At 35.5% G+C, this 25,687-nt stretch overlaps 1 protein-coding gene across 4 annotated transcripts; it reads left to right on the forward strand.

Annotated features, from left to right (window-relative positions):
* LOC140694479 (RING finger protein 17-like) lies at window positions 1-25,687 on the forward strand. 4 transcript variants are annotated; one of them, XM_072957711.1, is made up of 13 exons: window positions 1-138; window positions 2,482-2,576; window positions 5,464-5,555; window positions 8,467-8,578; window positions 9,461-9,541; window positions 10,853-10,953; window positions 15,047-15,218; window positions 16,430-16,506; window positions 16,777-16,851; window positions 20,149-20,456; window positions 21,403-21,513; window positions 22,718-22,818; window positions 24,964-25,687. In XM_072957711.1, exons 1-13 carry the CDS (start codon window positions 9-11, stop codon window positions 25,027-25,029), a joined length of 1,521 nt encoding a protein of 506 aa, XP_072813812.1. In that variant the 5' UTR covers window positions 1-8; the 3' UTR covers window positions 25,030-25,687. The 4 variants fall into 4 exon arrangements, with proteins under 4 accessions (XP_072813812.1, XP_072813813.1, XP_072813815.1 ...); XM_072957712.1 differs by having other exon boundaries at window positions 21,430-21,513; XM_072957713.1 differs by lacking the exon at window positions 1-138 and adding an exon at window positions 337-418.

Below are 25,687 nucleotides of genomic sequence, written 5' to 3' on the forward strand. Positions count from 1 at the left end.
AGGCGGCGATGGCGGCTGAGGCGTTGAGGGCTCGGCGCGGCCCGACTTCCTGCGGGCAGGTGGAGAGGCAAGCCCGAGCCCAGGCCACGAGGGAGGCCCTGTGCGCCCGGTGTGGAGGAAGGGCGCCCGGAGCTTCGGGTGAGGGCCTGAGGGTCAGCCCGCGGCCCGCACGGGGGCGGGGCGGGGCGGGGTGGCCGCGGCGGCGAGGCGTGCGCGGGTCGAGGCCGGGCCCGGAGCCCGCGGGCCGCGAGGCGAGCGAGGCTGGGACGCGCTGAGACGGGCGAGGGCGGCTCTCCTCACCCCCAGCCTCCCCGTGCGCCGCCCCTTCCTCACCGGCCGGTTCGCAGGTCGGTGAGAGGGGAGCTGTGAGGCCCTAGCCGTCATCCTGTGGTGAAGCAACGGAACATGGCTTCCTTGGGTAGTTTTTGTTGTAGTAACGAATAGACCACTGTGAAATTTTTCTAAAATTACACAACGGACGTTGGGGATGGGCCGGGGCACGCGGCTCGGTTTGGCAGACAGCACCTCACTTCTGTGCGTCTTGCGTTCTGACCTTGTGCGGCAAGGGAACGAGCGCCCTTGATTCGCTCCCTCAAGACTCCCCTCAGGTGGAACAGGTTCAAGTTACTTAATGTAACCGGAAAGGCGGTACGGCGCTGTGTCTCTGCCAGGGGCGAGTTGTTGAATTTCAACTCCTGGAGCTGCTGAAAGCCTTATTACGCTGTGTACCTGTTAAATCTTTGCACTTTCGAAGGGAAAGTCAGTTTTCTCAGTCCCTCCAAGACGGACTCCATTTGGGAGACATGAGCGAGTGGGAAAAGTTGGTTAGCTGTGTTTTCGGTGGGGAGCCAAATTTCCCCTACCCCAAATTTCGATCACTGCTGTTGCATAGAAAATCGCCATTATTCGAATGAGATAGTATTACAAAGAAAAGTTTTAGAACATGGCATTTTAAAATCACTGCTTCTTCCATACATTTTTATTATAATGCTGAGAAGTTCTCAATTGGAAAGATAGTGCCTGTGCATACAAAGTTGTGAAACTGCTGTAAGCTGTAATGCAGCACAAGTTATTTTGCTTTGTACAATGCCAGAAACCTTATAAAAGAAAACAATTGAAATAGTTTTGATTTCTTTAGTAACATTATCTCTGGAATTTAAACGAGCTTTAAAATTTAGCTTGATTGTGAGCTAGCTTCAGATGTTTCAGTTGGCTTTAAAACTAAAGCTTTTTTTAATCAAAAGAATGCAATTATTATAACATAAATTAGCAAGAACACTAATTTTATAGTGAATGGTGACTAATTTTATCTAGTTTCTTTTTCCCTTTTTTTCTTGCAAAGTCTTTTAAAACGACAACCTGTGAAAGTGACATAGCTATAATGAATGCTTATTATGATAAACTCCAAATTCTACTTAGATTATTAACATCTTGATACTAGGTTTTTCAATCAAAATTACGGTATCATACAGAGGAGAGGCAAGACTCAAGACCACCTTGCTGGTGTGAACATGGCACAGGGGTTAGGGTTCTGGAATTGGCCGCAACATCATTTGCAACATCCTGATTGTGGCACGGGCAATAGAGCCATTGGCATTCCAGTTCTCAGTGTGGTCGGGGAGTCCCTCTCTGGTTTCTTTTTTATTGTGGTTTTAAAAAAAAATACCATTAAATGTACCATCTGAACCATTTTTAAAAGAACAGTTCAGTAGTGTTAAGTATATTCACATTGTTGTATAATAGATCTCTAGAACTTTTTCATCTTGCAAAACTGAAATGCTACCCATTAAACACTAATTCCCTCCCTACTCCAAAGATAAGATTATGGTATTTCCCTTCATAAATGCTAAGTTTGTGAAGATGATCTTTATATGAGTCATGTGTGTGTGACATTAGTGGCATCTGACTTCTGTCCTTGCCAGTGTCTTAGATCATGAAGAGAATGGTCTTGGCAGTGTCTCAAATTGGCCCTCTCTGTCCCATCACAGGTTGGGAAATACAAATTAGCAGAGGGCAGTATGATCAAGTAGAAAGAACATTAGACTTGGAAACAGAACTAGATTGGAGTCTAGATTATACCATTTACCCCAGATCACTAAAATGTTTACCCATCCCTAGGTTGAATAAAATATTCCCAGCCTTCTTAGCCATGCAATTTACAATGATCAAATGAAGTATGTGAGAGCACTTTATATGATTATAAGAGATGTCAAATTTGAAGAAGTATAGGTGCTAAATAACCATCTAAATGAATGCAAACAATATTACATAGCTCTGCCTGGTTTTTCTTCTCATTTTTCTCCCTCCTTCTGACCTGTTTTGTTTCTCCTGAATTTCGTTTAATAAGTCATCCATTTCCAACTAAACTACATATCTTTTCCTATACAAGAGAATCCCCTTTAACTTTCCGTCTGATTATACTGAACATTCAACATTAACAAATTGTGCAAAGTTTAATTCACAATAAAATTTCATCTGTAGGTCACCATCATGAACTTCAGTGTGGACATGCTTTTTGTGAACGGTGCTTGTTAGTAACTGAAGAATACAGCACAATTATATGCCCTGATTGTGAGGTAAGTTTTAGTCTTTCATATTGAATGCATTACAACCTAATGTTAAAGGTGAAAATATTGGAGAAATAAGACATACTTTTAGTTAGGAACTAAAAACTTGCATTTTTGCTCCTGAGTCTAAGGAACCTAGCAAAAGATAAGCTGTTCATATCCACTTTATGATTGTTCAAAGTGATCAAAGGGAATGCAAGGTTAAGTTTATACACTTAGCCTATATATTTTGACTTTTTTGGACATTTTTGTGGAATATTGCCTCTATTTATTTTTATCTTAATGAAGTAATATTCCTTTCAGATTTGTACCTGCATTTTCCACACCAATACCATGCAAGCAAATTTTGAACTTTGCCCTGCCCCTCAACCTTTGTGTGTCATCAAATTTACATTCGTAGAGATGCTAGAGTGAAAAAAAAAATGTTAGAAGTTAAGAATCTTTACACAGTTTTAACTGAAATATTTTAAATCAGTTGTATTTAATAATTTCTTAAATTTTCTGGAAGAAATGTCCTGTATCAAATCTGTTGATAGTAACATTAAGCTCTTACTATGAAATGCCAGGCCAAAAGGGCATAAATGAAGAGGCAGATAGAAATATAAGTTTTAGTCCTCAGTTCTGAGGGGACACTCTTAAAAATAACAATTGCTCCATTGTGATTTTCCTAAAGTAACACTTTTACCCTGATAACCTAATAATACATAACTATCTTTGGTACCTTATACTTAAAACCTTCCCAGAACATCCTCTTTCCCACCAGAGGTATATATTTAAATGAGAGACTATCGCATTTAGTAGTCTGCTTTATTTTTCTTAGCAGCATTAACCTATTCTCATGAGAGTCTCCTACATTACTTTTTTTTAATTGAAGTATAATCAGTTTACAATGTTGTGTCAATCTCTCCATAATAGTTCAGTCATACATATACATACATTTATTCATTTTCATACTTTTTCATTATAGGTTACTACAAGATATTGAATGTAGTTCCCTGTGCTATGCAGTAGAACCTTGTTGTTTATCTGTTTTGTATATAGTAGTTAGTATCTGCAAATTTCAAACTCCCAATTTATCCCTTCCCCCCACCCCCTTTCCCCTCTGGTAACAATAAGTTTGTTTTCTATGTCTGTGAGTCTGTTTCTGTTTTGTTATTAAGTTCATTTGTCTTTTTTTTAGTTTCCACATATAAGTGATATCATATGGTATTTTTCTTTCTCTTTCTGGCTTACTTCACTTAGAATGACAATCTCCAGGTCCATCCATGTTGCTGCAGTACTTTCAAAGACTATATAATAAACTATGGTACATAAGAGCTGTAATTCTTAACTAATCTCTTTATGATAAAACATTTAGGTGGTTTTCAAAATTTTTCACCATATCTTTGCACAATTCTTGAAACCCACTCCCACCAAAAAAATCTTATCTGCAGATTCTGTTAGTTTCCAGGTCTAAAAAATATCCGTGTTTGAGTTTGTCCATTTTTTTTAATGTTTGACCATTTAATGGACAAAAAGTGGGTATCTCCTTGTTTTAAATTGAAATTCCCTGACTACTAGTGAAATTGAGCAATTTTTCATATGTTGACTTCTTAGCTCCTCTTCTGGGAGGATTTTTAACGGATCCTTTTTGGTCCTTTCCATACTTTTCTTTTGAATTGTCTTTTTCTAGCTTGTCAGACTATTTCATGTGATAGAGATATTAACACTTTGTCCTGTGTATTTTAAATGTTTTCTCCCAATTTTTCACTTTTAATTTTGTTTATTACATTTTACCATTCAGAAATGTTTCCTTCTTGAATTGTTTTTCCTCCTCCTTAGTGGCTTCTAGGTTTTCTTTGATTAGGCAGATTTTCCATCTCAGAGTTACAGTACTTTTTTTTCAATACTTTTTTTTTTTAAAGTAAGTATTAAATCCCTTTATATTTTATATGATGTGAGTATGTGACTTTCTTCTTCAGAATAATTAGCTGACTTTCCCACATGATTTATTGAATAATCAATCTTTCCTCTATTTAATTGAAATGCCCCTTATAGTCTATATGAAGTTCCCATATATTTGTGGATCTGTTTCAGGGCTCTGTTCTATTCATTTACAGTTGTCCCTTGGTCAGTGCAGGTTTGAGCTGTGTAAGTCCGCTTATGTAGATAAATACTACAGTACTACATGGTTTGCTGTTGGTTGAATCCGTGGATGCAGAAGCACCGCACATGTAGAGGGCCAGCTGTAAATTACATGCACATTAAGCCCTGCGTTGTTCAAGGGTTGACTTGTATTGTGCCACTACCTTAGTGTTTTAATTACAGTAGCTTTATTTTCTGGTGGGATAAATCTCCACTGAATGTTATATTAAAAATTTTATATTCTTGCTCATTATGTTTTCATACGAACTTCAGAATTGTATTAATTTTATATCAGTTGTGTTTTAGGGTTTTAAATCTTTGTCTTCAAGACCCTAACCTAATTCTCCATTTATTCAGTTCTTGTTTATGACTGCCAATAAAGTTTTTTGTTTTCTTTTCTTAGAGCTTGTATTTTTCTTACTATAGTTATTCCCAAGTATTTTAGAGTTTTGTACGTACCTTAAAATAGCATTGTAAAAATTTTACAGTGAATTTTAAAAGTATTGTTCCAAGTATTTCCTTTAGAAATGTAGCAGAGTGAAGTATAGTTAATGTTCTGCTTAATTAATTGCCAATTAAATGATTTTTTTAAAAAAATAAAGTAGGATAAAAACATGTAAATGTTGCTTTTTCTTTGATTTAAAGAGGATTTCAGGATCTTTAGAGCTATTTTCAACTTTATCTATGGATGACACACTAGTTTTTTGAATTCTGGATAAACAGAATTTATTGAGTGACTTTCTGGTTTCTTACTTTCATCTTTTATCCTAAGGTTGCTACAACTATAAATACAAAACAAGGATACTGCCCAATAGATGGATATATTAAAGAAGAGTCTTTTATGGAAAAACTGCAGCCAAAAAAGTATGTTCTGTGTGCACTTATTTTAGTGTTTGAAGTTTAACATATTTCTCGAAGAGTTATTTTAGAATTATTGATAAAATGTCATTCTTAGATTAGTGTTTGTAACCCATTGTTTATACATTGCTCTTTAGGTTTGTAATTTATCTTAGCTGTAAATGAAATGGAGACTCCAACTCCTAAAGAAGCAGCATTAGTTTGTTCTTATTTAAAGTAGGGAAAGAAAAGAATGCAAGATTGCCACATCAGAGTAAGAGAAGCTGAGAATAGACTTCAGCAAAAACTAGTGTGCTGAGTGAGAAGATAATGGAGGAAAAAAATAAGAACGTACATTTCTATTGATTCCCAACAGTAGTATGAGTACAATACAATGCAGGATTTTGAAAAGAAGTGGTTTGAGAGGTGATTTATAGAAAGTGATAACTTTGAGATTATTTTATTCATTTTTCCATTCTTGTGTAAGATTTTACATGTATATGTATTAATAAATTCTCTTCTTGAAATAGTATGCAAAGTTTTTTTTTAACATATTCCAGCTGGAGATGAGCACCTGTGTTTTTTTTAATTGCACTTATTTATATTTGTCATCTTCTTCTAGTCTACAAGCCCCTTTAATGGCAAGGGCCATATTTTATTGTTTTCTACATCCCTGGTGCTGGACACAGAGTAAACATTTTATAAATGTTAGACGAAGAACCGTGATATTTTGACATTTGCTGTAGTTTTTCTGAAAATCATTTTTTGATCCTAGGCGAATGTACATTTAGGGTTGACTGTGGAATGAATCATGATTTAAAAAATGGTGAAGTTTGACTTTGCAACTTTTTAAGGGTCAAAGAATCTTCTTATTAATTTACCAAGACGCTACTCAGATGGTAATTATATTTTTGTATAACTTTTAACTTCTTAAATCATATTTAATATGGAAGTAAGTTATATGAGAAATAAAATAAATATAGGGTTCCCTCAAGGAACAGTCTCATTGGAAACTTTTCAATTTTGTTATTGGCCCAAACATCTATAGATCACCCAGTTCCTCATATCTCATCCATCTTACCTCCTGAAGATTCTATTTCCACAATATCACCCATATTTATAATTTATCTTCCATTTCTACACCCTGTTTGATTCTTTTAGTCTCTTTTGGCTACCTCCTTAGGACTTCAGACCCTTTCCTGCTCTATGGTTTTCATTACCTATCCAGGTAAAATCCAAAATCCTTTAGACTAACTGTCATGACTTTTCATGTTATTGCTGTAGCTTCTCTGTCCAGATTTATATGCATGCATAGAAACCAACAGAACAGTTTTTCCTTTGGGTAGCATAACCACTTAGCTAAAGTCCAGCAGTTGGTTATTGACAGAACCAGAGGTGAAACTCAGGCTCATGGAATACCAGTACTGCTCCCAACTGCTGTATTTGCATTCCACCGGTCACTTCCTCCATAGGCTCTGAGTGAATAGAGTAATCACTTCAGGAATCTTTTTGGCTTCCTGTGAGTCAGTGGCCATAACAAATTTGAACACCTACAGGAATCTAGCAGATGACTTACTGGGTGAGACAGACTGACATTAAATGAGCGTTAAGGATTGTAGCAGACAGAAGGTTTACCCACTCCAAAGGAGGTAGCCTGTACTCAGCTCCAGCCAATTACTGCTTTGTGTTAAGACCATCCCAGTGTTGCGAGATTATCCTTTTTTTTTCCCAAGAGAAAATATAAATGTGGGCTTCTGTATGAATCTTTCTTGTTATACATCGTCCAAATCAAATTTGATTGTACTTTTGTCTAGATCTATATAATATTGAATATGGTTGCAAAGTGAAATTTCATTTTCAGAAGTAGATGAATCTGTTTTAGGTACCCCAGTTTTTTTCTGAATTACCATTTTAAAATTAGTTCTCCATGTCAAATATACTTATGTTAGAAACTCCTCTATTTCCTAATTTCAGTAGAATTTGGTTTAAATGGTTATATATTTTAAAATAGAAGTATCTTTTGATACATGATGTGTTTCCTTCCTGATTTGTCTTTTAATATTTTGAAACAGGAATTGAATAATGGACTCCTTATGGCCAAAGCATTCACATATGTTTTTAAGAACATGAATGTTCACTTTTTAAGTAATAGAATGTTTAAAAATTATCTAGTCTATTATTTCTCTCTATGAGAGTAACATATTTAATAATAGTTTCTTCCATGAAGTGTCATAGGCTCCTGATTTACTTATTCAACAAACACTGAGTGCTTATTGTGTGCTAGCTAACATAGGGATATAAAGATAAAAATAGGCAAAAACTCTAGCATCTGTACTCAAGAAATGTAGCTTACTTTTTCTTTGAAACTAACTTATCTGGTAAATTCATTACCTTTATATACATTATCTAGGCCTATAAGTACATTTTTTAATAGCTGGCATTTGTGTATATAAATAATTGAGCTTGAGACAGTTAAAGGATTATCAACATGTCTACCAAAAAATATCAGAGAAGGAGAGATGGTTAGGAAATTCAAGCACAATTTATACTGTAAGCTATTATTTTTAGGAATTTGTTAAGAAATTGAATTCTTGCTTAAAATTAAGTTTTATATGAAAGCATATTTAGTCATGGTTTCCCTGTCTTTACTTACCATAGATAATTGAGAGCCCACTGTTAAGTGTTCTTAGAAGTCATGGTATGATTTATTTTTTTAGTTTTTTTGAGTGGGGAGGTAGTTAGGTTTATTTATTTATTTATGTTTAATGGAGGTACTGGGGATTGAACCCAGGATCTCGTACATGCTAAGCACACAGTCTACCACTGAGCTATAACCTCCCCCTGAATTATTTTTGAGAGAGAGTAAAAATCAGACTAGAGGATTGAAACCATTGTATTAATGTTGGTATTTAAAATAAATGTACTTGACATTTTCCAGAATAAAGAACTGTTCTCAGGACTTTAAAAAGACTGCTGACCGGCTAACTGTTGGTTTAGAACATTCAGCCTTCACACGTGGGACTGTTCTGAACCCATCAGCTGTAATGGAGGTATGAAGAATGTTATTCATCAAGTGACACGTGGCCAGACGTTTTTACTTTGTCTCTGGTAGCTTCACTTTCCTCTTCTCTCAAGGTTCCTATAACTGTAGATTCTTTTGAAAACATGAAGGTAACAGAGGTAAACCTATACTCCCTTGCTTGAATCTCTTGATTTGTTCTGAACTGTTTTCAGCAATTCTCTTTTCCTCCCAAGTTAGCCCATTCTGCCTTTGACCAGCTCTGTCAGTGCTCTTGATATTTACCTGCACGTAGCTTCCTCCTTTTGAACCTAGTTATTGAATTCACATTCTATGAGATTGTATAAAGTGCAAGTTTCTAAATTCTAAGGGTGATTTACCAGGTATTTTAACGGTGACTGAAAGGATGGTGTAATTGTTGTTGGAAGATTGAGTTTTACCTGTTACTACTCCATATCACTTTAAATAATGTATTCTTCTAATTTAAGGCTAGAAACAGGACAAACTCCAAAATACTGCTGAATGAAGTTAAGGGGATCATTAGTGGGCTGGGAGAGAAGACAGAGCGCTGTCTTCACCTTCATTGTTTAAATCTTAACATAGCCAAATTATAATCTTTTTGTCTTAAGAACTGTTACTTTTTATGTATATATATTTATTGCCATGATATATTTTTCAGGTAGTTTTAAGATGCAAAATGGTTGTAGGACATAATTCCATTTTTTCCAAAAAGGTACCTAAAAGAAATTTGGGATGCTATCACCAAAACTAAAATGTTAATTGTTGCTTCTTTTCTGATTTCTGTAGTGGGTCTGTAACCGCAATGGTAGCTTGATGCTTTTGCAGCTGCTATGTTGTATCTAAGCATCTATGTTTATACTTTGTGTTTGTATATTCCCCTTCCCTTTCTTAGGAGACTAAAACTGTGGAAGAAATTGATGAAGCATTGAAGATAGCAGGCCAGAATTTTGAAGAATTAAGTATTGCTGTAAAAGTAAGCATTTTGAATGATTAAATTCTATCATAAATTAAGGCATGTTCTCTTTAACTGTGTAATTTGGATGTAATATCACTGAAATTGGAGCTTAGCATTCAGTTATTAAGTATGATTATCAAATGATAAGAGAAATATACAAAAGAATGGACACCTCTCATGGCCTGCTAGCAGTAATCTCATAGCATTGTTGTGCTAGCAGCATGCTGAAATTGGAGCTCTGTTAAGGAGCTGTGATTTCCGCTTGCTGTGAGCTGAGTTTTGTCTTGGAAGCATTGCAGATCACCTTTCTAGCATTGCGTGTTATCTGGCTGTAGATCGTTACACAGAGTCTTATGCTCTTTTCTCCTTAACCCTGTCACCCGAGAGAGAGAGAGAGAGAGAGAGAGAGAGAGAGAGAGAGAGAGAGAGACAGACAGACAGACAGAGAGACTTCTTTATTGAGAAGGAACAAATTCCTTACACCCAGCAGCAGCAAATTCACAGCCAAGGCACTCAAAGGGTTATAGCTGATACGGGAGTTAAGACTTCAACAGGTGAATCTGAAAGGGGAGTGGGGTACAGAATTCAACCCATAGCAGTCTGCCCTTTGGCCCTCCCAGATTCATATCCTTCTCACATGCAAAATACATTCATCCCATCTCACATACCCCAAATTCTTAACCTATTTCAGCGTCAACTCTAGCTCCAAAATCTCATCCAAGTATCTTCTAAATCAGGTATAGGTGAGACTCAGAGAATGACTCATGCTGGGGCAAAATTCCTCTCCAACTGTGAATGTGTGAAACTAATAAATTATCTCCTAAAATACACTGGTTGGATAGGCATAGGTAGATATTCCCATTCCAAAAAGAAATTGGAAGAAGAAAAGGTCACAGATACCAAGCAGTGATTCTTTGAAAATATGAAGAAGTATGTGAAATAGTTAACACTTTATTTCAAATATTTTTAATACTACATTTTAAGTTTTATAAATTTAAGGAATCCTACCAGAGAGAAATTCAGCTATCCAAAACGATTCATTTTCTGTACTGATTGAAATGATAAGAAGTTTAGAAAACTTAGTGGGTTTTCTAGGCCTTTTTGCCAGTTTATCAGTACAAAGTGCCAAAAAAGATGTGATCTTGCTAACAAGTACCAGGATTTAAAGTTTAACCTTGTGAATTAGTCCATTTTTATCATCTAATCTCCTCTTGTGTTATTATTTTGAAAAGTCCAAAAAGTATCTTTTACTTTCAAAATTATGTTAAAGAGTACAGTTCCTCCAAAATAGAAATACCAAATTATATCTTTGTATTATGTTCTTCCCAGATGCTCGAACCCATACACAGTCAAACAAAAGAGGAAACAGTCAGTCTTATAGAAGTTCTGGAGAAACAGTTTGATCAGCTTTTTACTTCTCTTGATTCCAGGTAATAAGTTAAAAATATAGACTCAATGAAACTGAAGCTTTTAACATTAACTTGTCATTTTATTCCTTTGCATAGATTAAAGTAATGAGTAACTTTTAAACTAGTTTGGAAGGTTATGGGTGGTCCCTATAGGCTGATGTTTACAGCTTCAAAATGAAGAGCAGCGTTTTTTTTGTTTTTGTTTTTTTTTGGCTATTTGCCTTCTGATCCAAAGCTGTTCAGATAATTTCTTTCTTAAACCAGTTAGCATAGATAAATGATTTCAAATTCTGAATCCCGTTGTAGAATTCAGCATACTCGGGAAAATGCAAACATACTCTTTCTGGTACGTAATCTCATCATTTTTTCTTGTGTTTATTTGCATCACAGAAAATAATAACATACTTTCTAATACTCATTTCTAAACAAATACCACCATACTGTTATATAGCCATCCTTTTTTAAAACTTTGATATATAAGAGCTTAAATAATCTTTAATCACATTTTTGTATTTCAAGAGGCAGGCTCATAAAAGTAAGAAATATATTTGGTAATGGTACTTGCCCCTTTGGATCTGGGTTCTTTTTATTTTTTTTTAGTCTAATTAGGATATCTAGAACATAGGCTCAATACACAATGAATGAATCATATTCTTTATTCCTCAATGTTGTTGGTATCTCATGTTTAATATTCAGTTATAAAATTTTAAGTGATAGGTCATGTGCATACATTTTTATTACATTTTTTAACAGTGGTATATATGCATAATGAAGTTTACTTTTGTAACCATTTAAAAATGTACAGTTTAGTGGCACAGGGTACTTTTATGTTTATCTTGTTAAGAACTACCAAACTGTTTTCTAAGTTGGCTACACAGGTTACATTCCCACTAGCAGTGCATAAGAGTTCCAGTTTCTCCACATCCTTACCAACACTTGTTAATTCTCTTTTTTAAAATACAGCCATTTTGAGGATGTGAAGTGGTATCTGATTTTGTATTTGACTTGCATTTCCATAATAGCTAGTGGTATTGTGGACCATATCCTTTCAGTTGACCATTTGCTTATTTTTTTCTGGAAAAATATCTATTCCAGTCCTCTGCCCATTTTTGAATTGGATTATTTGTTTTGTTGTTGCTGGGTTGTAGGAGTTCTGTATCCATTATGGATATTAATCCTTTATCAAATATATCATTTTCAGATAATTTCTCTTGTTCTGTGGCTTGTTTTTTTTTTGACTTTTTAAATTGAAGTGTATTTGATTTACAATGTTGTGTTAATTTCAGCCGTACAGCAAAATGATTCAGTTATATATATATTCTTTTTCAGATTATTACAAGTTAGTGAATATAGTTTCCTGTGCTTTACAGTCAGTCCTTGTTGTTTATACGTTTTATATATAGTAGTGTGTATCTGTTGATCTCAAACTCCTAATTTATCCCTCCACCTTTTCCCTTTTGGTAACCATAGTTTGTTTTCTGTGTCTGTGAGTCTGTTTCTGTTTTGTAACTAAGTTCATTTGTATCACTTTTTTAGATTGCACAGATAAGTGATATCATATGATATTTATCTTTGACTTACTTCACTTAGTATGATAATCTCTAGGTCCATCCATATTGCTGCAAAGGACATTATTTCATTCTTTTTTGTGGCTGAGTAATATCCATATATATATATATACGTGTATATATATATATATATATACGTGTGTATATATATATATATGTTTATGTATGTATGTGTGTCACATTGTCTTTATCCATTTATCTGTTGATGGACATTTAGGTGCTTCCATGTCTTAGATACTATAAATAGTGCTGCTATTAACATTGGGTGCATGTATATTTTCAAATTAGAGTTTTTGCCTTTTCCAGATATGTGCCCAGGAGTGGGATTGCTGGATCATGTGGTAACTCTATTTTTAGTTTTTTTAGGAATTGCCATGCTGTTTTCCATTGTGGCTGCATCAGTTTACATTCACACCAACAGTTGTAGAAGGGTTCCGTTTTCTCCACAGTCTCTCCAGCATTTATTATATTTGTATAATTACAGACTTTTAAAATATTTATTTATTTATTTATTTGGGGAGTAATTAGGTTTACCTATTTATGTTTCAAAGAGGTACTGGGAATTGAACCCAAGATCTTCTGCATGCTAAGCATGCACTTACCACTTGAGCTGTACCCTCCCCCTATTTGTAGACTTTTTGATGATGGCCATTCTCACTGGTGTGAAGTGATATACTTCATTGTGATTTTGATTTGCATTTCTCCAGTAATTTGTGATGTTGAGCACCTTTTCATGTGCCTGTTGGCCGTTTGTATGTCTTCTTTGGAGAAATGTATGTTTAGGTCTTCCACCCATTTTTCTATTGCATTGTTGGTTTGGGGTTTTGGGTTTTTTGATTTTTTTTGATGTTGAGCTGTAAGAGCTGTTTGTATATTTTGGAAATTAAACACCCTGTCAGTTCCACCATTTGCAAATATTTTCTCCCAGTCCATAGGTTGTCTTTTTGTTTTGTTTATAATTTCCTTTGCTGTGCGAAAGCTCGTATGTTTGATTAGGTCCCATCTGTTTATTTTTGCTTTTATTTCTTTTGCCTTGGCAGACTGACCTAAGAAAACATTGCTTCTGTGGCTTGCCTTTTCACTCTCTTGATAGCATTCTTTGATCTAAATAAGTTTTTAATTGATAAAGTCTGTTTTATCTATTTTTTCTTTGTTGCCATGTTTTGGTGTCATATCCAAGAAATCATTGCCAAATCTAATACTGAAGCTTCCTCTCTGTGTTTTCTTCTAACAGTCTTATGGTTTTAGCTCTAACATTTAGGTCTTTGAGTCATTTGGGGCTGATTTTTGTATATAGTGTAAGGAAAGGGCCTAACGTCATTCATTCCCAGTACCATTTGTTGAAAAGATGGTCTTTTCTCCATTGAATGGTCTTGGCACTTTTGTCGAAACTCAGTTGACCATATATGTGAAGATTTAATTCTGGGCTCTCTGTCTGTGTGTCTGTCCTTGTGGCAGCAGAGCAATGTTTTCATTACTGTGGCTTTGTAGCGAGTTTTGAAATCAGGATGTGTGAGCTCTCCGACTTTGTTGTTCTTTTTCAGGATTGTTTTGGAAGGTTGGGGTCCCTTGAGATTCCATGTCACTTTTAGGATGGGTTTTTCTGTTCTGATTTTGATAAGGATGGCTTTGAATTGTAGATTGCTCTGGGTAGTATTGACATCTTAACAGTGTTGTCTTCTAATTCATGAACATGAGAGATCTTTGCATTTAGTTTACCTTCTTTAATTTCAGCAGTGTTGGGTAGTGTACACATCTGTTGCCTCCTTGGTTATGTTTATTCCTAAATACATTCTTTTTTTTTTATTCTATTGTAAATGGTTTTCTTAATTTCCTTTTCAGACTGTTCAGTGTAGCCGAGTCTTTTTGGAGGCCAGATTTGATTTTGAGGAAATCATTTTACTCATTTGTTTGATGAATAAAATGAGCAATTAGACACTATAATTTTTGGTGCAAAATATCTTTATTTCCATAATAAAGTAATTGCAACATAGGCACAGAAAATTTCTTGAGTAAAATGAGGTAAGTAATGAAGGAGTAATACTATAAGCTTCCTGAGTGATTACTTTGAAGATAATAGTTAATTAAGTTCTGGTTTGGTGAAGTATTTATAAATATCATTTTAAGTTCATGTAATATGTATCTACTTATAGAAATATTTTAATGTACAGATAGATTCTTGTGAGAAATGAGCACAGAATGTGTTTGATGTAATGGCACAAATGACAGCAAGATGGCCAGGGTTCCTCCTACTTTTAAAAGTGGTGGTGGAATCATCCAGGGTTTATCTTACTATGCAGCTCTGACAGCTGTCTCTGTGACATGATAACTGTGTCCTCCTACAGAGGCTGATTTTTCTCTAGTTACATGCACACAGCTTCCACTCTAATACATTTTAGTTCAACTGAATGCCCCTTCTAATAATCTTACTTTATTTACGTTCACAAAATAGTGAAATTATCTTTTCAATACTGTTGAGTTACTGTAAACTTACTGTCATAAAAATGTTTATGAAATACTGAAAAATAACTTTATCGTAAATGAAGGAAAAAGAACCTGTGTGAAGAAGTAGTAAGAAATACAGGTGATTATTTATCAAATGTAATGATGGCTAAGAGCTACATTGAGGAGAAAAAAAATGATTTGGATGCAGCTATGAAGATAGCAAGAGAATTAAAATCGGCACCTTCTCTAAGGACATACTGTGACCTGAATCAGGTAGTTTTAATATTTCATGTGAATTATTTCTGTGGTAGCTTATTTTACCTACTTTGGAATATGATATTTAAAACCTAAGAAAAATTTGTTTTTCAGATTATCCTAACTTGTAATGGCATCAGTTTAGAATTCTTAGGTGTTTGAATTCTAAGACAAACATTAATAAATGTGTTTGGACTTTTGTTATATTATTTATCACTCAGGGAAATGATGTAACACGATTCAAGAACAAGTAGGGTGACCCTCAATCTAGAGTTGTTTCTAGGTCACTAGAATAGAAAATGAGGACAAGTAAGAGTAGCAAATTAAATAGGACTCGTATTTTCCTTTTATAAGCAGTTAGGTATGATTGTCAGCTCTTGGCTTAAAAACTTACCAAGATCCCATTCAGGTTTTTCTCTCAGCCTGCCACCCCAAGATGTGCAGGTCAAGAGACAGGATGCTTCACTCTATCCTGTCCTCTAGTGATGTGCCTGGAGTTGTGCAGAGAGAGAAATATGTTTCTTATGCGCTCGTTGGCAGGACAAGGTTAACCATCAGTCCTCTTTGCTAATTTCTGTCTTGCTCCCTTGGGGTATAGATCCTACTCTATTGTCTTTGAATCCTCAGGGCCTCATTACCCATAGATAATGAGATGTTTGGACTGAACTGAGGTACAAAATAGAAGCCATTGGTTTACCTGCCTCTAAAGTCTTGAACTGCAAATTAAAGGAGAAGAGTTTACCACCATCTCACTTGGCCAGGCCTCCCTCCAGCTATAGTTCTAAAAACAGTAATCGTCAATTCCTGTGTATTACATGTGAGGCATTAGGAAGTTAAAAAAGTAGTAAAATTTGGTCTTTATCCTAGTTAGTCTAGTTAAGAAGATGGGGGGAAAAAAGAAAAACATGAGGATAGCAATGCAGATGCAAAATAAATCTGATCAGAAATGCCTCTGGAACTGTGTAGCTATATTCCATTTATTAACTAGTGTCCTGTGTTGTTGCTGTCTGTTAATACGTATCTCCAAGAGATTTTAAATTTTGGAGTTGGGGGAGTCACAGACACTTACATGCATCCCTCATTTTACTTGCCTAAGATCAAACTGTAAGCATGTTACTTAGTGAAATACCTAAAGGGTATAGTTTTGCTTCTCAAATCTCATTCTGTTTCAACAGTATTTATAACAAAATAAAATGCACACATAAGTGATACTTCTCTTTTGATTCTAGATTATTCAGACTTTGAAGCTAACATTTGAGAGTGAATTGTCACAGGTTAGCTCTCTAAAAGTAAGGAACTCTCCCAAGTAAGTTATAATTCAGGAGAACATCATAATTAAGTATAAAGATGTATTAGAGCCTAAATTTATTAAAATAGCAAGCAATTATTGATTGATAATTCAGTTCAAAAATGTTTCCCAAGTTAGCAACTAAATTAAAATAAGTAATTTATGATAAATTACAAAGTTATTAAATGTTCTGTATTTTGGAGTTTTTAATGTCAGCAACTAATTTTTATTAGAGAAAGTAGTAAACTTATATTAGAACATTTTTTTATGTGAAGTATTTAATTGTAGGTTGAACATGAATTGCGGTGAGATCATCTGTATGTTCAACACTATGGGAAAGATTGAATTTGAAGACTCAACAAAGTAAGTATTTAAAAGAATAGCAACATGCCATTAGTGTCTGACATGGCCTAAGGGACAGAAATATTATCTAAGGGACAGAAAAATTGATGTTTAGTGTCGTACTTGTGAGTCAAAAGCTGAAAAACAATGTAAAGGGCAGCGTGGTTTCTATCATTTAAATTCTGTGTAAGATATTTAAGAATTAAAAGACGTAGAAGGAATCAGCACTCAATGATACGTGTCTGAATCATCTTTGAGAGCCGTTCATTCAGCCAGCATTGAACACTGATTTTATGCTAGGTACTGAGATTTATGCAGAGAAGTTGCACTATAGAGAATGACCCTTGTAACGAAGTGCGTAATTGCTGTGAAAGTTGCACATGCAGAATCTAATGGAGCTGCAAAGGAAGGACATGAGCAGCTCTTGGGGCAGGGGGTAGGTAACAGGGGACTTGGAAAGAGGAGATTTTATGTTTCTTCGTCCATGAGAAATGAGTAGCAGTTGGAGAGGGAGGCAGGTATCTTAACAGGAAGATAACATACTACATTCAAGGAACTGCATGTATAACACCACATGGCAGAAGGTACATGGAGGCTAAATCCTAGACTTTGTATGCTGTGCGGGGGCGTCTGCACTTAGTTTCCTAGACCTGTGCTATCCAATATGGTGGCCACTAACCACACGTGGCCATTTAAATTTAAGCATAAATTAATTAAAACGGAATGAAATGAAGAGTTCAGTTCTTTGGTTGCACTAGCCCCATTTCAGGTGCTCAGCCATGTGTGGTTAGTGGCTGCTGTATTGGGTAGCACTGCACCATTTCATTATCGCAGAAGGCTCTGTTGGACAGCTCAGCTGTGAATAATAGAAAACCACTGAAAGATTTGCAGCATGAAAGCAAATAGAATTAGGTTACATTTCTTAAAGATAACTCTAGTGACCATTGAGAGGATTCTTTGGAAGAATATGAGGTTGGAAGCTGAAGGATGGTTTAGGCTGTTATATAGATAGTGTCAGCAAATGATGAGAAACCAAACATAGGTAGAGCACTGGAGAGGAATAGATAATGACAAATGTTAAGTTGGGAAAAGTGATGAAACTTAGTAGTTTGTTGGGTGTGAGGAATGAAGAAAAGGGAGGCGTCCTCGATGAGTTATAGGTCTGTCTTTGGTGACTAAGTTGGTGGACTGTGGTGTTATCCACCAAGGCTGGGACACAGGAAAGAAAGAAGTTGGGAGGGGGAGATAGTGGGGTATGTGGTTGCTGTGGTTTACTGTGTCTCTAGGGCAAAATGTCCAGAGGGAAGTAGGCCGTATGTGCTGAAACTTAAGAAGAGGTTCTGGACTTGACTCTTTGCTCAGGAGTAGTCCAAATATAAATACTTTAGAAACCACCCCCTGCAGAAGAAAGTAAGTTCATCCAGCTGTAGGTGGTATGTCTCCTGGGGAAATCATCCCCTTAGAAGCACCACATTCATCACCTTGGGAAACTAATGAGGGTCCCACCCACAGCCTCATCAGCTCAGAAACAGGCATGAGCAGATCTAGTCTAAGCCAAGTAAACTCTTGTAAGAGTGCCAGTTTATTAAATTGAGTGCAGTTTATTAAATTAAGGGGCAAATAGAATTGCCACGGGAACTAGAACAGTCACGTTGGCATTCTCTTCCAACATCCAGACAGACACAAGAAGCCAAATCATCAGAGGTTGCTTTGTTTGCAGCATTTTGGGAATAAAGAGAGTAAGATTTATCAAATAACTGAACTGCATCAGTCCTAGACAGCATGCTGCAGCCCTTGCCCCACAGGGAGGATGTTACGAGAGGACTTTGTCTCAAGTCATCATCCCCCGTACATGGAGCCCTGGCCCCCGTTTTCCTCTGTGACTTGACGTTTTACACTTCCATGGATAATCATCCTTTCCAGTCATTACATGCATCTAGATATTTTCATGACTAGAATATGGTGACTGTCAGTTATTTTTAATCCTAGATGCTATTCTGTCTCTGTAAGAGTTTGTATTGATTCAGATTTAACTCTGAGTAATCTTAAAGTTCTTCCTAGTTTTTAGGGAAAGTATCATTGTGACCTGCCTCTACCGTTTACAGGTGGTAATAAAGGAATCGGTTTGCCCAGTGAGAGCAAATATTGAAGTAGATCAAGTACAGTGCCCTCGAAAAATAATAAATTTTAAATTAGGGACAGGGTAACCTGCAAAAAACAAAACAAAACTGAGAAGGAACAGGAGAGAGTGGTGTTCTAGAAGTCAGAGGAGAGGTTTATGAGACTGGAGTTGGTTGATGGTGTTAAATGTCTCAGAAAGTTCAGATGAGAGTTGGTTGTGAAAAGAAATGTTTCAGTTACAAAGTTGTGTACATATGTGTGTTGTCAGGAGGTGTTTGGACCTTTATTCAGTGTGTGTTAAGAGACAGATAAGATAGGTCAGTGCTGATTCCAGTTGGCTTTGTTAGTTCTTATTTCTGAAATCGCTCTTAAATGGTGATCTGTGAAGAAACTAAATCTATCATGAGTTAACTAAAACTTTTGCGACTCAACCTCATTTCTTTGATAGAATTTCTATACTTGAGAGCCCAAATCTGTGTGGATTTGTAAAGAAGACAGAAAAATAATGGAGCAAAGTGAATAATCAGCTGTAGGTTGGTGACTGTTGAACAGTCATTCCCAAAGTATTCAAACGAATGGTGACTTTTAGCCTAGGTGGAGGTTTCTAGTAATTTGCTTAGGATTGTACCCCTCACTGCTTCCTATACTTTATTTTTACTTCAGTGAATTAAAAGAAATAATCTTAACATAATTTAAAATTAAATACCTAAGCCAAATAAAAATTTGAAGCTGGTTTTTTTTAGAGTTCTTAACAGTTTTTTTTATTCAAGTACAGTCAGTTACAATGTGTCAGTTTTGAAAATGGATTGAAATTAAAAACTACATCCAGTGTTCTTTTAGGATCAAATCATTGTGATGTGACTATGTCAGGTTCTTTCTTCAGCTTCTCATTGATTTTTACCTCTTGACCTTTTAAAACCCTTGGGCTTGCTTGAGAATGGGCAAAAGTTTCTTTTAGGGTAATGGAAATATTCGAAATTAGATTGCAATGGTTACACAAGTAAATTTAGTAAAAATTACTGGATCTGATAGTGTGTAAATTATACATTAATAAAGCTGTTAAAAACCCGTGAGACACCTGTGTGACTAACTCTGCCCATGTCACAGTATTAACTGTCAGGTGTAAAGGAAACGGTTTGAAGGTGGATATAAAAAATTTATCAAATGACTTAAAGTAGCCTTTATATTTTTAAACAGATGTGATCCTCAAGAAAATGAAATTGGACAGAATGTTCTAAAGAACAATAATCATAAAAAGGAATTTGCTTGTAGTCGTACACAACCATCACTAAAAAAGAAAAAGTTTGACATTTCTGTCCTAACTAATGAAGCCCCACCAACTACTTTGCGATGGGAAACCAATAATGTGCATTTAGAAGCAAAAAACTTCCAGCCACAGAAAGAGATTGTTGCAACAACATCCCCTAAAACCACTGCTGCTTTACCTCAGATGGGATCCAGCCCTGATGTGATCATTGAAGAAATTATTGAAGAAAACCTGGAAAGTGAGTAAAAATACAAAAGCAAAGAAATAATGTATCATGTCTGGAATTAGAGGCAAAATTAGCTCTTCTTTGTCCCTGTACTTAAACATGTTTTTGTTACTTACACCTCACTGTGAGTTAACACCTATTGATTCCATGCCTCTACTGTCACATTCCTAAAGTTCAGATTATTTTTATTTTTAATTCAAGAATATTAGCTAAGCTCTGAGATGTAATTTTAAGATTAGAGTATTTGACTTTTTAGTGTTCCACCCATATAAAAGATGAGAATAGTGGGAAGGCTATAGCTCAAGCGGTAGAGTGCATGCTTACCCTGCACAAGGTCCTGGGTTCAACCCCCAGTACCTCCTCCTAAATAAACCCAATTACCTCCCCCTCATAAAACAAAACAAAACAAAAAAGGCCAAAAAAAAGATGAAAATATTATAAATAAATGAGAGATTGTAACTTTGTCCTTAAATTTAAGAAGACCATGTCTTAAATCTTTGTTCTGAGATAACTCCTGTTATAAAATGAACTATCATGAGTACAATAGCATCTGAGTGGTCACATTTTAAATGTATCACAGCTGTTTGATTGGGTTTCCAGTGGTGTCTCCCATCAGCACCAGAGTGAGATCACGCTGTGTGCAATTATCCCGTCAGTCTTCTTCAGGACCATTTTCAAGATCCACTTTGGTTTTTTCCTTCCCCCACCCCACCCCCCCCAGTCTGTTTCATTGGTTGACTTTCCAGAATATTTTGGATACATAAAAAAGGACACGCTATTTTCTCTCATTTCCACTGGATGATTATTGTCACTGATTAACTCAGTGAGTTAAGAAAACTATCAGTATTTTGCCTACTGATACAGGGGGTCCTGCCACTCCAGTGTTTTACCAATTCAAGTACAGCTTTTTAAACAGTATGTTAAGTGTGCCATTGCCAACATAATAAAATTAATACAGTTGTCTTTCTTCCCTATTTTGATGAAGCATGCTGCACAGATTATCTTACGGAGACACCTAAATATCAAAAAAAGCCTCTTCAGAAGAAATCTCCTTTTGGATCAAAAGCAGGTACTTTATGTATAGTAACTCTTAAGAAGAGTGAGGCCATGAGTAACATGAATTTTACTGATATGTAAAACGTCTTCCTTTTTAATGGTTAAAGTTCTGGCTGTTATTGGCAAAAATATTTCTGAAATTTATAGCACTTCTCTCAGCGATCTCCCCAGTTACACGTGCTTATCTCTTTACCTCATTCTCAGTATGCATATTTTTCTTTGCAGTCTGTTTTGGATAGGTAAAATGATCTGTTTGTTCTGTTTTTATCATGTATCCTTCAATTCCTTCAAGTCTTTGTTTTTTAAACATTTTTACTAGATTTACTAGAACATCTACATCGTTCAAAAATTAAATGTATACATATTAAAACACCCCATGAAACTTTTCCCCTAACCTGTTCTCTTTCCATCTAGTCTCCTCTTCCCTTCCAGAGTTTCTTTATGCATATTCGAACAAATACACAGATATTATTTTTCTAGTTCTCGTTTTTTGTTTTTGTGCACAAAACGTAGCATGCCATACACACTGTTCTGTTCTTTTAATTCCTTTCTTAACATTGTACTCTGAGATCTTTTCATATCAGTAAAAACACTTGGCTTAATTACTACTATATACAAAAAATTTCTCACTGTCTTATTCTACCCAACCCTTGCTTCCACCAAAACATGCACATCTTCCCCTCAATTGCTGCTCAATATGTTGGCTTTCCCAGGCATTTTTTTCATACCTCTCCAGCCTGACAAGATTTAGGAGTCAGAGTGGCTATGAGCTAATTATTGGTTCTTTTGATTTAGTACAGTTTAAAGGAGATTTGGAGCTATACTGGAAACCTAATCATTATCAAGGGGGTTCCAAGTTCCAATTATATTTATAAATAAACGTTGGTGTTTTGTTGTAAAACAGTAGAGTTATAGCACATACTCTGACTTTAGAACCTAACTACCACAGGAACTACAGCTCATTTATTTAACGCATTTTACAACTAAAATAAAATGTTCATGGTTCGGGTTGCAAAAGAAATCTGTGAAAGTGGGCTCTATTTGTTTTATCAGTCTAGTTACTGTTTTATCGTTTGGACTCTTGTGGGGCCTAGGTCTTCTAGAGTTTGCAGTGCTACAAGACACTTATTATTCTTTTAGAGGATATTGCATTCTGTTTTTAGTGAATTTTTTCCTAACTTTTGGTTTCTTAATATGGTTTAAATATTCTTATCCAGGTTCTCCAGAGCTAGTTTTTGTAAGCCATGTAATACATCCTTGCCACTTCTATATTCGGAAGTATTCACAAATAAAAGATGCAACAGTATTGGAAAAGAAGGTGAATCGGTTTTGCAATAAGAGTTTACACCTTGATCCTTCAGACATTTTGGAGCTAGGTAATGAAATATTACCCCAAGTTAAAATCTGAAGTTTATTTAAATATTGTAATATTTGGCCAACCCATATAGACTTTTTTTGTGATACAGATTTGTACAAGCGTAAAAGGCTTTGAAATTGTTTAACATAAGTTTAATTTTATTTAACTTATTTAGATAACTTAACTAAATATTAAAATTGACTGTCAAATGAGGTACACAAAAACTCCACTATGGAGTAAGGTGAGATATTTTTTAAATATCTTCCTGGGCCACACAGCATGGTAGGTACACTTAATCAGCCCATCTTAATTCTAAGGCTGTATGTGATTTGCTGTAATTTAAACTTTCATTACAAATACTTCCCTTATAACATGGATTAAATATGGTGTATCTATAATAAGATGAGGCTATGATTTGACTTATTATTATAGCATTTTTCTCATTCTGCTAACATTGGTCAACACCTGCATATAACTGATACCAGAAAGTACTGTATGATCTGTTTAGCTTTATATAGTAGTTCTTTAAAAGTGTGATTAATTCCCAGCTTGTCTGTGTCTTTTTTCAGAATATCAGAAGACTAGAACCATCATATACTAACAAAAATGAATAATAATTTTAAAAGTTAAAAAACAGGGTTTAAATTATGAGCATCTAAAGCGGGAAGTGTAGTGTTAAACTTACTTTTTATGGCTGGAAATAATTCTTTAAATTTAATATATGCCCAAAAGCTCAGTTTAGTTTCAGAAAATATGCTAAGAAAGCCAGAAATTCATCCTTTGCTTTAAATTGTCAAGGATAATTACTATTTCAAGGCAAATATACATGATTTAAATACTCATTTATCTTTTGAGAAGTGGTTGGTAAGGGAAGAAATGTGATATGATGCTTTAGCAGAGTATCCCCTGTTCCCTTTTCCTACCTATGTTCTTCATTATAAGGACTAACAAGTAGCTCCAGTAGACTTGTATCTCACCTACTGCAAGAAAGAATGTTTTAATAGCATGTAGTTTAAAACTAAAAATATAGGTCATGTGGTATATAGCAACATAAGAAAAGGGTTGATGACAATCTCAAGGCCAAACTAATGTTTTGGTAGAAGTTAAAATTGCCTCTCAGCTATCCTGTGTTTATTAGCATATACAGAGGGGATTATAGAGCATCTTTGTATATAATCTGTGACCAGGTCATACCAAATTTCTCTCTAATGCTGAATTAGTTAAAAGGATGGCCTCCAACACCACCTGCTACCTCTCCTTAGTAGCTACAAGGCTCTGTCTGCCTACTTTCCTCACACATTTGGGTGGAAGACCACTTTCATGGGGTTGTTGTGGGGAGGAGGTGAACTCACACACAAAGTATTGAGAATGTTGCTGAGCCCATTGTAAACGTAAAAATTCGGGCCTCTTTCTGGCTTGATCTTTTTTTTCCTGGTTATTTATTTGTAATTCATCTGATGCCTCCATGAGGCCCTCCTCTGCTGCTACGCCCTTGGTTCATCTTCCCCTTTTCTGAAGTCCACTGTGTGTACATTTCTTAATTTTGGCCTTTCCCACTCTGCCTTTCTTGGTTCCTTTACTCTCACTCCACTTTTAATTGAGGGAAGGTAATTGCTTCTTCCTTTATGCTTCCAAAGAAGTATGTTACAAATTTCAGCATGCATGTATCTGTGCACATGTGTGTGTACATGCAAAAGGCTAGAAGTTCTTTTTTCTTTTAATGTTTTGCATAGTGTATTATAGTAACTTAATTTGCCTGTCTCTTTTCCTTTCTTGAGCTTCTTGAGGCAGCATGGTCTCATTCATCTTTGTTACAGTTCATAAAACACAGGTCCTCAGTAAAGGACTGCTGACTTTGTATTCTTTGTTTTTACCTCCCTGTCTAGCTCATGAGTTTCTGTATTACAGAAACTGTCAGAATATACTAGCTTTATTTATCCCTCTCATAGCATTTGACAAGGGGCTGTGTATTCACTGTATGTCGTCAGTAAATACATGAATTAAGACTTCTTAGTGGTGAAACTAATGTACATGTTTGTAACTTAGAGGTTATTGGGTGTTTTTCTCCATAAATATTGATAATGATTCATCTCCCTCATTGTTTAGGTGCAAGAATATTTGTCAACAGTATTGAAAATGGAATGTGGTGTCGAGGAACTATTACTGAATTAATTCCAATAGGAAGTGAAAATATCAGAAGACGTAGTCCAACCAAATACTTAGTCCATGAAGTTGCACTGATACAAATATTCATGATAGATTTTGGAAATTCTGAAGTCCTGGTTGTCCCAGGGTATGTTATTTTATGATTATTATGTGTTCTTGGCCTGCTTAGACACACTCGTATGTGGAGGAGGGAGATACTAAAGAAAAAACTGGACAGGTAGGGAGGAGTCATTTATCATCTTTCACTTCCAAGGTATAGACTTTTTATTTTGCTCTGTAATTTGTCTTATTAATTACTAAATTGGTAAAGTGGTATGATTTGTCTGTGTTATTAAGATGGGGAGCTTGCAAAAGGAACTTTCCAATATATCAAACTTAAATACTCTTCTCTGTTGCTTCAAAGCAGGGCATGAGGCACAAAAATAGTCCTACTAAAAAAGTGTTACAGTTAGTTACCAGATGATTGAGTACAGTTTTTAATGAGATTTCCAAAATTTAATTGACGTTAGAATTCAATCTATGTGTTCAAAAATGTTTCCTCAATCTCCTAGGAAAATAAACTTGATATTGTTCTTGTGGTAAGGACTAGTATTAATTATAGCATGGTCACTTCATTTAATGGTCATAGCTTTATAAATAAATATATTTCTGTGTGGGACTGTCA

Source organism: Vicugna pacos, unplaced genomic scaffold (genome assembly GCF_048564905.1).
Source record: "Vicugna pacos unplaced genomic scaffold, VicPac4 scaffold_21, whole genome shotgun sequence".
Classification (NCBI taxonomy): Eukaryota; Metazoa; Chordata; class Mammalia; order Artiodactyla; family Camelidae; genus Vicugna; species Vicugna pacos.